Source organism: Trachinotus anak, unplaced genomic scaffold, assembly GCF_046630095.1.
Source record: "Trachinotus anak isolate AG129_WGS33_773 ecotype Australia unplaced genomic scaffold, CSIRO_AGI_Tana_v1 ptg000016l, whole genome shotgun sequence".
In the NCBI taxonomy this organism is placed as follows: domain Eukaryota; kingdom Metazoa; phylum Chordata; class Actinopteri; order Carangiformes; family Carangidae; genus Trachinotus; species Trachinotus anak.
In genome coordinates this window covers 14,391,177-14,404,184 of record NW_027273867.1, presented here as the reverse complement: position 1 = coordinate 14,404,184, position 13,008 = coordinate 14,391,177, and the positions used below count along the sequence as shown (strand labels likewise).

At 42.9% G+C, this 13,008-nt stretch overlaps 1 protein-coding gene across 1 annotated transcript in view; it reads left to right on the top strand.

Annotated features, from left to right (window-relative positions):
* Positions 1-1,630, top strand: part of znf704 (zinc finger protein 704) — a 44,630-nt gene extending 43,000 nt beyond the window's left edge. The window contains exons 7-9 of the mRNA XM_071499266.1: positions 69-203; positions 317-408; positions 1,038-1,630. Coding sequence (XP_071355367.1) covers positions 69-203; positions 317-408; positions 1,038-1,152 — 342 coding nt within the window. The 3' untranslated portion in view covers positions 1,153-1,630. The remainder of the gene's footprint in view (positions 1-68; positions 204-316; positions 409-1,037) is intronic.
* The last annotated feature ends 11,378 nt before the right edge of the window (positions 1,631-13,008 follow it).

Below are 13,008 nucleotides of genomic sequence, written 5' to 3'. Positions count from 1 at the left end.
ACAGATGTTGCTCCAGATGGCTTGAAGGAGAAAATAATAGCATTTTGACTTTTGACCTTTACCTGCAGGCCACAGCTCCAGTGTCCATCCCGTCCAGCAGCAGCAACTCGGCCGGCTCAGCCTCCACCAGCTTCACTCCCACCAACAGCTCCAGCTTTAGCATCTCCTGGCAGTCTCCACCCGTCACCTTCACCGGGAACACGGTGAGCAAACTAATGCAACATACAAGACCAGATATTTATACTCATCCTCAGCAATTACACACATAATTGCTCTTTTGGATTTTCATGATTACAGTTGTGTCCTCCCTCTGCAGGGGTCTCCCAGTAAAAGCCAGGGATTTGGTGAACAGCGCTCCCAGACCATCGCTGTCCTCTCCTCCCCTCCCAGAGCCACCACTGCCCTCAGGTACTGCACCTTGGTAGTTTTAATTAAAGACCAAATGAACTGAAGACACAGCTCAGATATTAGAAAGAATCAACTCAAATTAAAGCCAGAGCATCTAATATGATTTTCTGCTTAGATTAGACCTTAACAAGTGAAAATCTCCTTATGTAGTAAAAGATGAAAAACAGATTATTGACTCTTACAAAATAGGTCAGTCACTGAAGTGATTATAAAGAAGTCATGATTAGTCGGCTCACTTCAACCTCTGATTTGCTTAATCCACTTCACTAAGGAACCAAGCTGTTTTAAATTGTATTATTTGTTTTGTGTCTTATTAACTACATCACAAACGATCATGTAGGACTTAATCAGAGCGAAAGTGAATGAGGCAGTGTGATGGTAATGGAAGTTGAGGGTGCATTGTTCCCCATTGATGGTTGTTAACTTGCAAGTAGAAATAAAATGCATTCCCACAAGGCCATGCTTTAAGGAATAGTTCAACATTTTGAGAAATCTGCTTAGTCAGTTCCTGGTGCAGAGTTAGGGAAGAGGTTTGATACCACTCTCGTATCTGTTCATTAAATATACGTCTACAGTTAACCAGCTCTTGGTTATGAACATCTCGTATTCTCCGTATCTCCTCTCCTCAGTCGGAAGGTGCGCGGCGAAGGGAAGAAGTGCCGTAAGGTTTACGGGATGGAGAACCGCGACATGTGGTGCACTGCCTGTCGCTGGAAGAAGGCCTGTCAGAGATTCACCGACTGAGCGTACCCCACCAACTCACCGGCACGTCACGCCAATGGGAACTGCTGCCTTTCACCAGAGGAAGAGGGGGGAGGGGCGTCATTTTGCATGCATTTGGTTTTCTTCAGCTCAAATTTTCAACCGCCCGTCAAGCTCCGGCGCTCGCCCACCCTCAGCTCCACCTAACCATTCCAGCTGTGGAAGCTACCGAAGGACAGCGGGGTCACCTTTTACATTGCCATCCAGGATTCCCAGTACTGCCTCACCATTCCCATCATTCCCAGTTTTGGGAAACCCCAGTGCAGCTAAACAGTGTAAAGAAAAAACAGATCTAAAGATTTCTGCCGTTTTTTATGTTGATTTCAGTGTTGCATCTTTCTATGTTTTGTAAAGCTCTGGTTTTTAAATGGAAAGTCTAGTCAAAGAAGGGGTCCAGAAAAAAAGGCCAACAGCGTTTTTGTGTGTTTTGTCAAAAAAAAAAAAAAACTACACTTTTTTATCCAAAAGAAGAATGAGCCTCTTTGCTGCAGTTCTAGAAGAGCATTATAAAAAAAGCTTGGAGGTAAAACTCGGTTTTCGTTCTTCCTTCAACTTGTTCATCTCTTCTTTTATTTCTGAACTTTTTGAGGTGATCTTTTATCACCGACATCACAGCCTCTCCCGGACTCTCACCTGTTCCTCACTCCTGACAGCCCCGAGGGAATGTACGGCAGAGCCGGGAAAGGCAGGCTGACAGGTAGAAAGAAAAGGAGGAAGAGAGACACACAAGGTGAATGATCAATGCAAAAAAGATACAATTTACAGTCAGGGAAAGCAGATGGGCCATGCCAGTGATTTACCACAACAGCATTCACACACACACACACACACACACACACACAAACTATTTCCACACAATCATAACAGAAGATGGGAACTGTTTTTTATGTCACTTTTTTATCCAGTTGATTCATTTTCTTTGCTTTATCAGGGATGTGATTCTAAAGAAAGCAAAAACCAGCAGCTAAAACTTGGGGTTATACTGTAAACAGCACTATCTCAATAGCTTCTCTTTTTCATTACACATGACAACTTTGCAACCAAAAACTCCTTCATCTTGTTCTTTATGTTTTTGGATCTTGTTAAGGTGCCATGTTTACTGTCGTTGATGTAGTTTTTGTTTTTTTTTTTGTTCGTTTTGTTTTGGGTTTTTTTTTTGCAAAACTAAGACTGTTTACCCACCAACTGCTTAAGAAAGTGTGTTAAAAGACCTTCCTGAGAGCACTGGAATCATGAAGTCAGCAGAGAGCGAAAAGATAAACATCTTTCACCACATACAGAGAGACAAAGTGCCCTCCTCCTCACCCAACTTTTACACCTTCCCAAAGGGAGCAAAATAACTTTGTGTTTCCGCACATCACAGAGGTGCATCTTGATGACCTGTTAACCAAACGGGGAGGGCTGAAAAACCAAAAGTGAGGCACTTGCACTGTATGTGTGGAACAGAGCACTTGGTACCTTTTGTGAACACCTGTGGTTACTTTTAGAGAGCTGGAAATGTCTTCCGCTATGCTCTCTCCATTTCTTACTTAATCGGTTATAAAAGGAAGCAACAGAGAGGGAAAAAAAAGTAGATATGGCTACGCCCCCTTTTTGAAGCATTATTTGCTCCAAGGCTTTTGGAGAACAGTTGAAAAAGTTACTAGCACTTAATTCTTTGTTGTTTAATGTGCACTGCACCTTTCATTTCCTTGGCATCATGCAAGCAAAGGTTTGGCTCGAGCTTTCATTGGTGTCATTGTGATCGGCACGTGACCTTGTTACTGATGAGGTGGAAAGAGGTTAAGAGTGGAATTGGTGAAAATAATGTGGTAATCTGTTATCTGATTTAAATGTGTGTTCTTTTGAAATCCAGCATCTTTGTTGGCTCAAAGGCAGGAAACAAAATCAAAAGGCCAAATAGCTTACAGATGTTCACTTTGCAGTGATAGATGGACCAACTCTTTTGTCACCTGGGGCTGCGTTCTGCTTTATAATGTAGTGACGGAGGTGTCCTGTGTTCCTACCAACAGGGACATTGTGATTGTGCTTTTGCATTTACTCTCTGCTTTATATGAAATTCATCTGAATGCACGCTAAAATCTTTATCAGCATTTCTGTCACATACACAATCATTTATTTTACACCAGAATTCTTCAAACCAGCACCAGCTAATAAACTCACACACTCGTCCATTTTGATATTCAGTACTTCCGCACCTGAAAATCGTAGCTCTGTTATGTTTGCTCAGCTGTTTCTACTTTGTCTATTTTTTTAGGCTGTTCATGTTTATATGTAGTTCTTGTATTTTCTCTAACCTCCATGTTTTTGACCAGTTACCTCGGTCATTACATCTGCCACCTTACGAACGGGACAGGTTCAAGTATGATGCTGCGTGAGGAAATAATGTGCTGTTCAACCTGTCAGGCTTCTATTGTTTTGAATATAGGGATAGCCTTAAAGTCACTCTTAAAAGATAATTGTGCTTCTTCTATGTCATGACATTGATGTTTCAGTAAGAAATATTTAGATTATCTCAAAACTGATTCTCCATTGTATTATGTGAACGTATTATTGTTTAAGAAAAGACAAATCTATATATACATAAAGAAAAATGTTGGAATTTAAATTCAAAGGAAAAAAAAGATGTTGATTTGGCTGTTTTTTCCCCCCATATATATATCTATATATATATAGATATGTATAGATATCTATATATATATCTATATATATATAGATATCTATATATATATCTATATATATATATACTGTTTATGAGTTTTGTTTTCATGTTCTGCTGAAGGAAATTTTTCTAACTGTCGGAGGAAGCCCAGACATATTTTTCACTGCAAGCCAGGCTTGTTATGCTCTTTTCAGTGAGTGTGACCTGCACGCTCCCGCCTGGAGCTCCTTCACGTCACGCTCCCCCACTGCTGGCACTGCTTAGCGGTCGAAAACAGTTGATTAAAACCTTTATCTAATTTCCAATTCTCCTCTCCCTGTATCACGCAGGCCCACTTGCAATTAGTGTGATTGACATCTTGGTGTGTTTGCACCCATGTGTGCGCTCACCCGCGTTTCTGTGTGTGAACGTGAAGGAGCCCCGAGCAAAGTATGCAGGCTGCCACTGGAGCCTGGTGCTCTGCTCCTGAGGAGTTACGCACCTTTGTCAAATGGCCTGTGGCGTTTCCCTGTCAGGGTGTGCGTGGTTCGAGTCCGCAGTGAGGCTCCTGACAAACCAACACTTAGAGGAGTTCGAGGATGTTTTTGTGGGCCCAGACGTCAGTGTCTGGATGTGACTGATGTTTTTTGTAACTCCATGCACTTCCCACTGCCCTTTCTCCATCATTGTGGTGCTTCATGTTTGTGTTCAGACCGTCTCCTCCATTGGTGTGTGGAGAAATGGCCAATCAGATCCTGTCAGGGTTCCGTCCAGGAACAAGTTCCTACAGTAGTTCAGATCATTCAGAGACTGGATATTTTAAGTGGCAGCATCTCCAGGCAGCTAATTTTAAAAAAAGTTCTCTCTGGATGCTCATTCTAGGTCATTGTTGTGTTGATCAAATGGCTAATAATAAGATTTGGCCAAAATAAGCTATACTCCCACCCTTATTTAGGGTTTATCCAAATTACCTCAAAAGGATATTTGCTGCCATTCTTCTCAAACCCGTCCATTTCCTCATAGATCAGTGAGGAACTCTGGGATTTGTTCATGGACTGTGACCTGGCCTGCATCATTGTACTGAGAACATCTCGGTCCCATTCACTTCCAATGGCACAAAGATGGCCTTAGCATGAAGGTGTTTTCAGAGACACTCAGCCCAGGCCTGTCTTTGCCTACTGTACATGCTGGTGCTGTGGCCTCAGCAGGGGGAGAAATGGAGGTGCTATATTCCCATGCAGTGCTGTTTCTCCCATGTGTCCTCTGATCATACTAACTCCATTTGTACACTATGTTATTCTGTAGAACATGAAAATAAAAACACCCTGCCTCAAGTCAACCGAGTGTCCCGACACAAGTTAGTGAGGGAGTTCCTTCTCTTGCTTCTTCATCAGTAATGCTTTTATTTTGGTGACTTGTACCATTTCCTCATTTCTGGGGTTCACGTCTGTAGATGAGAGCAAAACAGATGAATTGCATAGAATATGAAATCAGTTCATTTTGTGTTGATAGAAAATTATTACATGTGATGCATGGGAGTACTTTCAGTATGTCCCCCATAAAAAAAATATCCAACACTGAGCTCAACGGTTTATTCTTGAATTTGGAAGCAGAAGTTGACTCAAAGTCTGTTTATTTGCTTATCCTGGAGCTTTTGACCGTATTGCACAGTGTTCATCAGTACAGTTTATGAATTGGATCGAACTGTAGATGATCAAGCTTTCCATGACTCTGTCATTTCATAACAACTGAGCAAATTTAATCTGCTGAAGTATCAGAGAGTATCAGACCAAAAGTAAACGTAATCGTTATGCAGAGCGACCCCTTTCACAATAATGTATATCATTATATATTATTGGATTAGGATTATTGCACATTGTTGCAACTGGTAAATATGGGGCAAATTTGAACTACCTCAGTAGCTAGGTAGCTAAATAGGTTATTTATTAGTTTATAATAATCAGTTGATAATATTTTGTGTCACTAATCTGAATCTGCAAAGTAACTAAAACTGTCACATGAAGGAAACGTACTTACTTGTGGTTACTTTCCACCACTGCTGATGAAGGCCATGCATTTCAGTCTAAAGCTCCAGAGGGAGTGAGTAAATGGGCCCTGAGTTGAAATTTGTTTTGTCAGTTAACATCCACATTGTTTTGAATGTTGCATATTGTATATTAAACATGACAAGCTACTTTGCAACAGTTACACAGTCACACATAGTTGTATTTCTGTATTTAAGAAATGAGATGATTTTAACCGATATCACAGAGTCCTGGGGGTCTAAAACACGCTGTAGAATAGTAGTTGGGGATATTGGATAACTTACTTCCTTTTGGGTAAAACGGGCAGACAAAGCGGGATCATGACACTCATCATTTTACTCCCAAATTGACACTCTAATGGTGCCAAACATGCCATATGGTATCATGCTCCTGATCTGATCATCTAGTTTATTCATATTAGAGCAGGACTGAGCTCTCGGCCCTGAAACCTGCAGGGAGCCAGCAGCTAAACATGAGCTCAGCCGTTACAAACATGTTCGCACAGCAGAATTAAAACTGTGGCATCAAAGAGCCACAATAGGCGGTCTTGTTGCTCTAGTGAGGGTGATATGAATACTTATGAGGACTCCTCTTTTTTTTTTTGCGTCAAATGGAGCAGCAGCGGCTGGTGTGGCTTTTGTTCTCTGGTGTGTTTACCCCCTCTGCTGCCGCCTATTAAAGGGCTGAGCATTCAGCCGTGATTTATAAGATGAATAAAACAAGATGACATTATTCTGCTTACGGACGGCATAAAAATCAACTCTTGTGAGTTATGAGGGATCCTTGATGTATATGTCCTAACACACACGCACACACACACACACACACACACACACTATGTCCACACCAGTTGTCCAGCAAAGCTACCGAGCAGTGTTGGCTTTAACAGCAGGTCATGTATGGACAGTTTTATAAGAATTCCTGCTTTATGTACCTGATCCTTACTGAGATCAATATTTCATACATGACAAGGCTTGTTTGTGACAAGAGGCTGACACTTATTATACCTTGTATCACCCAAGTAGAGTCAGTATATGCTACAATATATACAGATTAAGCTGCAGTACAGTATATCTAAGCTACAGTATCAGTGTGTCAGTATATTGATGTGATATCTCTGACTTTAATACTCTCAAAATTCCTTCTTATTTCCACTTTTATTTGCACCATCAGCACCAGAAGTTGAAGTTAAAGTGACGGGTTGTGCCTTTAGTCAGGAGCCCCTCACCCCTCAGCCCCCCACCCCACCCCCTCAGCTCTGTGGCTGCAGGCCACCCACTTCTAGCGGGCAATAGAGCATGTGAGCAGATGCCCACAGGGTTGTTATCTGCCCCACTGACCTGCGGCTCCTTCACGCAGCCCCTCCTGTGTTCTGCAGACGTACCACTCTACAATAGGCTGACAGCAGGCGGCGCTCTGTGGAGTCACAGAAATGTGATTAGACTTAAGTTGTACTTTAAAGTACAGAAGCTTGACTGTGGAAGCTGCAGTATTCAAAGCGTTGCCTTGCATGACCCTAAGTACAGACTGAGTAGCAGTGTGTCTGTAAAGTGTCCAGATCCCATCAACTGTAGGGCTAGTTTCCGTGGCAACCATGCTGACAGGCAGGTACATGCGTCTCTGCTCCTAGCCGCTTCCAGTGCCAGGGCGGGGCGACGTTGTTGTCAATAAAAAGAGGAGGGGCCCACCCTTAATCCCTCTTTCATTCATTCAGGAATGTGAAGGAGGAGGAGGAGGAGGGCTGGACAGAGGGGGAAATGGCTTCTGCAAACACTCTGGGGTCTCCCCTCGAACACCAATGATTAAGAAGACGGGATGTCCTTAGTGTGTGTTTCCAGGAGCTGCTTCACCCTCGTTATGGTTATCTTTGGAGGACTATAGGAGTCCTGAATGTGCCTTGATGAGCGTAGAGTTTCTAGAGTGGACCTCAGCAGTCGCCGCATTATGTGTAGAAACTCTGCGTGGAGGTGTGTTGCTGTGATATGCAGGGCCACAGCAACGATGAAGGAATGTCTCTGGTGCTGGCTAGTCTGAGTTCTGCTTTCTTTACTTATCATTCAAAGATTTGTGATACAAAGAAATGTCCTGTGAGTTGCGTTCAGAGGCCCCTTTGGCCTTTTCTTGGTTCTCGAAAGAAGTTGCAAAGTCTAAGAGTGACTTTTCTACTCTTTGCTGTAAACTATTTTTTTGATCCAAACTTATGACAATACTGTGTTTCAGTGTGTTTCTCTGTCTGTTGTTTTTTTCCCTCTCTTTGTTTTCCCAAACATGACTCCTCTTTCCCTTTCGTACAAGGGCTTGTAGATAAATGTCTGTCGATGTGAAGAATCGCCGTTGTGGTGCAATCTAGAAAATGTTTGGGAAATCAAGGAAGCTCCCTCAGCAAACAGCATGTGAAGCAGTCGGTGAGATGATCCATTTTTAGTGCGGAGCTGCTAAGTGCTTTCCACAGGAACCTGAAAAGGCATCACTTGCTTTCTGTGTGAAGGAGGGTGAATAATAATAATAATGATGTGTTTTAACAGGCAGACAGAGAAGAAAAACACTCTCATCAGCCTGAATTCCATTGTCGGAATATTAATTGACTAAACCCTAAAGAAGGTTTTCTACTCGTTATTTCAGGATGTTTGTGCCAGAGCTCCTTCAGATTTAACTTGAATATGCAACAGAGAGAGGTGACCCACCCTCTCTTTAAACTGGATCATCTCATTGGCTGTTTTATCTGATTACAATCATGTAGACCTCAAGAACTCAATGACTGTCGCACTGGATTTTTACACTTTTTTCAAACAGTATATAAACTATATGCTCTGGTCTAACTGTATTTTTAATACTGCATGTGCATGCAAAATAAGCAAATTATGGAGTATATGACTTTATATAAATGTGCTCTATTTGTGCTGTGGCGTCCATGGGAGGGGTTGAGAGCAGCCGGGGTTGCCTCTGTAATTTTCTTCCATGAAGTCTCAGAGTGTTTGTTGCGGTGATGGGAACAGAGTTATGAAGTGTGGAGTCTCAGTCGCTCTTCCTCCACCTGCAGCACTAACCCTCTGAGAGCTCGACCGGAAACACACTGAGGGCTCTTAATGGATCTGTGTGTGATCGCAGGAGGCCAGCTTCATGTGGTCCTTGTCAAATATTAAAAGACATGTGTAAGCGTGTATTGCAGCCCCCCCCCCCCCCCCGCCAGCTGTCTCGAGAGGTAACCGCAAGGCCACTAAACAGCGATTCTTTAAAAAGAAACGTTTCCCTAAATCACGTAGCAGCACTCGTTTTCGGTAGCTTGTGTATATGTGCATAAAGACGGTGGCTGCTCTCCACCCTGACGTGGCCGGTGCAGTATGTTGCGTTTTATATCCTTTTGACACCTCTAAATGTAAATGTTCGATATGTGTTTTCCGGACTGTGAACTAAATCGTAGATGCAACACATGTCACATGAATATGGACGGTGCATCAGGTGACACAGTTGTGTTGTGAAATGTTAACACTACCCTGTCTGACCTAAAAAGCAGTGTCAAAGTGTTGAGGAAAGTTCAAGTTATGCTGGGAAACGGGTGGAGATTGACACCACTCTGGTGTGTGTGTATGGATGAATATGAGGCTACAGCCAGCAGCCAGCTGAACAGGCGGCGCAGGACAAGAAGGGGAAGTATGAAAGCTGCCTGAAGATCATCAAAACGTTTAAATTGGCGAATCTCTATCCCTTTTTCCACAATTGGAATAAAAAGCAGATGTTGGCCGGTGCCAGTCAATGCTTCCTGCCAAACTAAATATTCTGCATCCCTTAAACTTTGTCTCCTCCAATCAGCATCATTTACATCACAGTTCTGATCCAAAAACAACAGCCCTGCAGGAGAGAGAGTTTCATTTTAGTGAAGGTTGATTATGACGCCACGGTGCACTGATATCTCAAACACTGTCAGCTCTGTCAGCTGGAATACTTCCTCCCGAAGCCTCTCCTTACCACTCCACTTGTGTTCTATTTATGTGGGGAAATTTAAGTCTGGGGGCCAGGTTGAAACTGCAGGGTGAGCCCCAGCACGAGTCCTGCAGGCCTACTTCCCCTGGGTCATCAGGAGTAACCGCATGTTTTCCTGGCTGCAGGATGAATAAGACAACATTTATCTTCTGTACTGAAAGGTTTGAAGATAGGGTACGGCTGATAGAGGAAATTAGGTCAGGCAGTTTTGGGAAGTGCAAGCTGTTTCAAGCTCCCCCTCCCACCCCCTCTTTTCAGTCCACCTTCCAGCATCAAACAACTGCGGCATTTACATCAGTCTGCATCATCTGTCAAGGTGAATTTAGTAGGAAACATTGGAATATGCAACTAAACATCTCAGCTGCGAACACTTGTCACCTGTTTTATCTTTCACGGAAACCTTTAGGGCTGATATTACACAACCCACACAGACACACAGACACACACACAGTATGAGTGAAAGAGGTGTAAAAGCCAACAGTGTTAGATCATGTCATCGGGGCGAGATGTGCTCACGCTGCTCAACATATGTCCCCGTGGCTTCAGGTCTCATCCTGCGATGATGTGAAGAGCTCGCTGGTGGAGGCTGCTCGCGTCTCGCCAGGCCGCCGGTCCAAACTAGCATCAGATTTTTTGGGTGTGTGTGTGTGTGCGTGTGTGTGCACTGTGAAATGATGGAGTGTGTGTTTCCACTGACCGCCCGAGGTATGTCCCATCTGCTCAGTGTAGCATTTACACCTCCTCCTGTTTGTCTGTGTGTGTGTGTGTGTGTGTGAGGAAAGTGTGAGCACAAAAACCCACTATGAGCATGTGTGTGTATGTGCGTGTATGTGTGTGTGTGTGTGTGTGTGCACCTCTACCCCCTTACCCCCTGATCAAGCCATTCCTGCAGCCATAAATGCACAAGCTGTCATACCTCATGCACTATCAACCAGTACATTGACACAACATAATAAAACTCCCCCCTGCTGCTTTCACACCAGCCAGAGCCTGTGTGCGTCGTTGTCATAAACACCGGCCTCTGCAGAGCATCACCCTCCCATCACATGACCAATGGAAATGTAAGTGACGGGATTTCACATGTTTATGGTGATCAATGTGAGGTCACATTACATTTGGTTTAAGCTTGGTGACATTATACATTGCGCAGTGATTGTGGTGATACTTATCCAGGCCGTAGACGCGTGCTGTGCACTTGTCTGGCTGCTCCTTGGAGGCATCGGGGCAGCAGGTTGAGGTGCAGAGGAGTCAAGGCATCAGTGAGTCAAGCTCACCAAAGATGTTTGGTGTCTTAGTGGAGCACAGGGAGCTCTTTATGTGTATGTGCGTATCCAAGTCATTGAATAATTGATGAGGGCGATGAGAAACTGCACATGTACACAGGCTCCATCTGTGACCTCAGTTGATAAGAATCGTTGCTGTCCATGGAATCGGCAGCTTCCCTTCACTGTGAGGGCGCAGCAGCATCAATGCGGGGGGGGGGGGGAGGGAAAGAGACCCATGTGGATCAGTTTAATATAAGCAATATAGCTTTTTACATCTGAAAACTCAAGACAAAGAGGGATTTCTCTAGTGGCAACAGCAGGGTCTGGCTTTGAGGAAGCCAACAAATAGAAAGCAAACTGATTCTGCCTGTTCGCACCACAGCAGAAATGTCTTAAATGTCTCCATGCCAGTGGTCACAAGACCAGTTTTTTTCACCAGGGCCATAATCTGAGTTGTTAGAGAGGGGAGAGGGAGAAACAAGACCTGATTGTGGAAAAATACTCCATTGCATGATCTGTGTCGATATTGTAGAGAAAGTCACAAATGACTCCCTGTTCCTTACAAAGAGTGCGAACTTTAAATCAACTGCTCAACATTTTGGGAAATGGGCTTATTTTCTTTCTGACTGAGACTTAGACTGGAAGACTGATCAAATCTGGGCTTTAAATATGAAATTACAGCCAACAACTTAGCTTTGGTTAGCATACAGACTGCAAGCAGCCTGACTCTGATGAAAGTTCAGTAAAACTGCCTGCCAACATGTCTAAACTGGACTTTTTTGTGCTGAGAGTTAGTTGAGCAGATTGATTTCACTCTCATGTCTGTTCAGTAAATATGGAGCTACTGCCAGTAGCTGGTTAGCTTAGCATGTGTTGTTTTCACACTTTTTTCTACAGATAAAACAAGCAATATATGATGTGTTAATTAGTTTTGGCGGCGCTGATCGGTTGTTGGTTTTTTTTTTCCTTTGGACAGAGCTAACAGTCTCCCCCCTAGCTGTTTCCAGTCTTTCTGCTAAGCTAAGCTAAGCTAACTGGCTGCTAGTTGTACCTTCACATTTTTAATGGACAAACATGACTAAACAGAAGTCATGAGCATATTTCCCAAACTTGGTGTATTTCTTTAAAAAAAAAAAAAAAAACATCACAGTGCGTACATGTTGACTATATGCAGGGATGGTAAGTCATTTGGGAAAATTTCTGAAGGTATTTTTTTTTTTTTGCCTTCTGAGCTCACACATACAAAGCCATGTTTGAAATGAATGTTTCTCTTTCTGCACATTTAAAACTAGGCCTGTTTCATCATAATACACACTAACACTTGTCAGTTTCAAACACTGATTTTATATATGGCAAAGTAACTCAACAAACCACCTGGAGCACTTGCAAATGTATCTGCTCTGTCACAAATACCACACCTTATTGTTGTTTTGTTATATTCTTTTCCACAATATTATCGAATGAATTCTATGATTATATGCTGATTTTTCTCCACGAAGAAGAATCGATGCACACTGACTGTTAACTCCTGGACTAGTTTTTTTTTTTCTTATCCGATCTCTGTGTGTAGAAACTGCCATCGTTCTTGTTGTAAATGGTGTTTACTGACAAATTGCGTTCTGGTGCTGTTGTTGTTTGACTCGGTGTACAGTTTAGACCTCCTCCAGAGCGATCTGTGCGACTGGAACACTCTGGAGGCATCTGGTTGTAACTGAATAAAGATTTTTTGGCAGCTGTTTGTTAGCTGCTGTCACTGTGTCTTTCCTCATCTCCACTGAGTTTAAAGGACAATGCTGTAATCACATTCACAAGTGCAAAAGTTACTCCTTTTTTGTGGAATATAACTAAGTACATTTACTCAACTACAGCACCTAAGGACAATTTTGATTTACTAGTGTTTTAATTT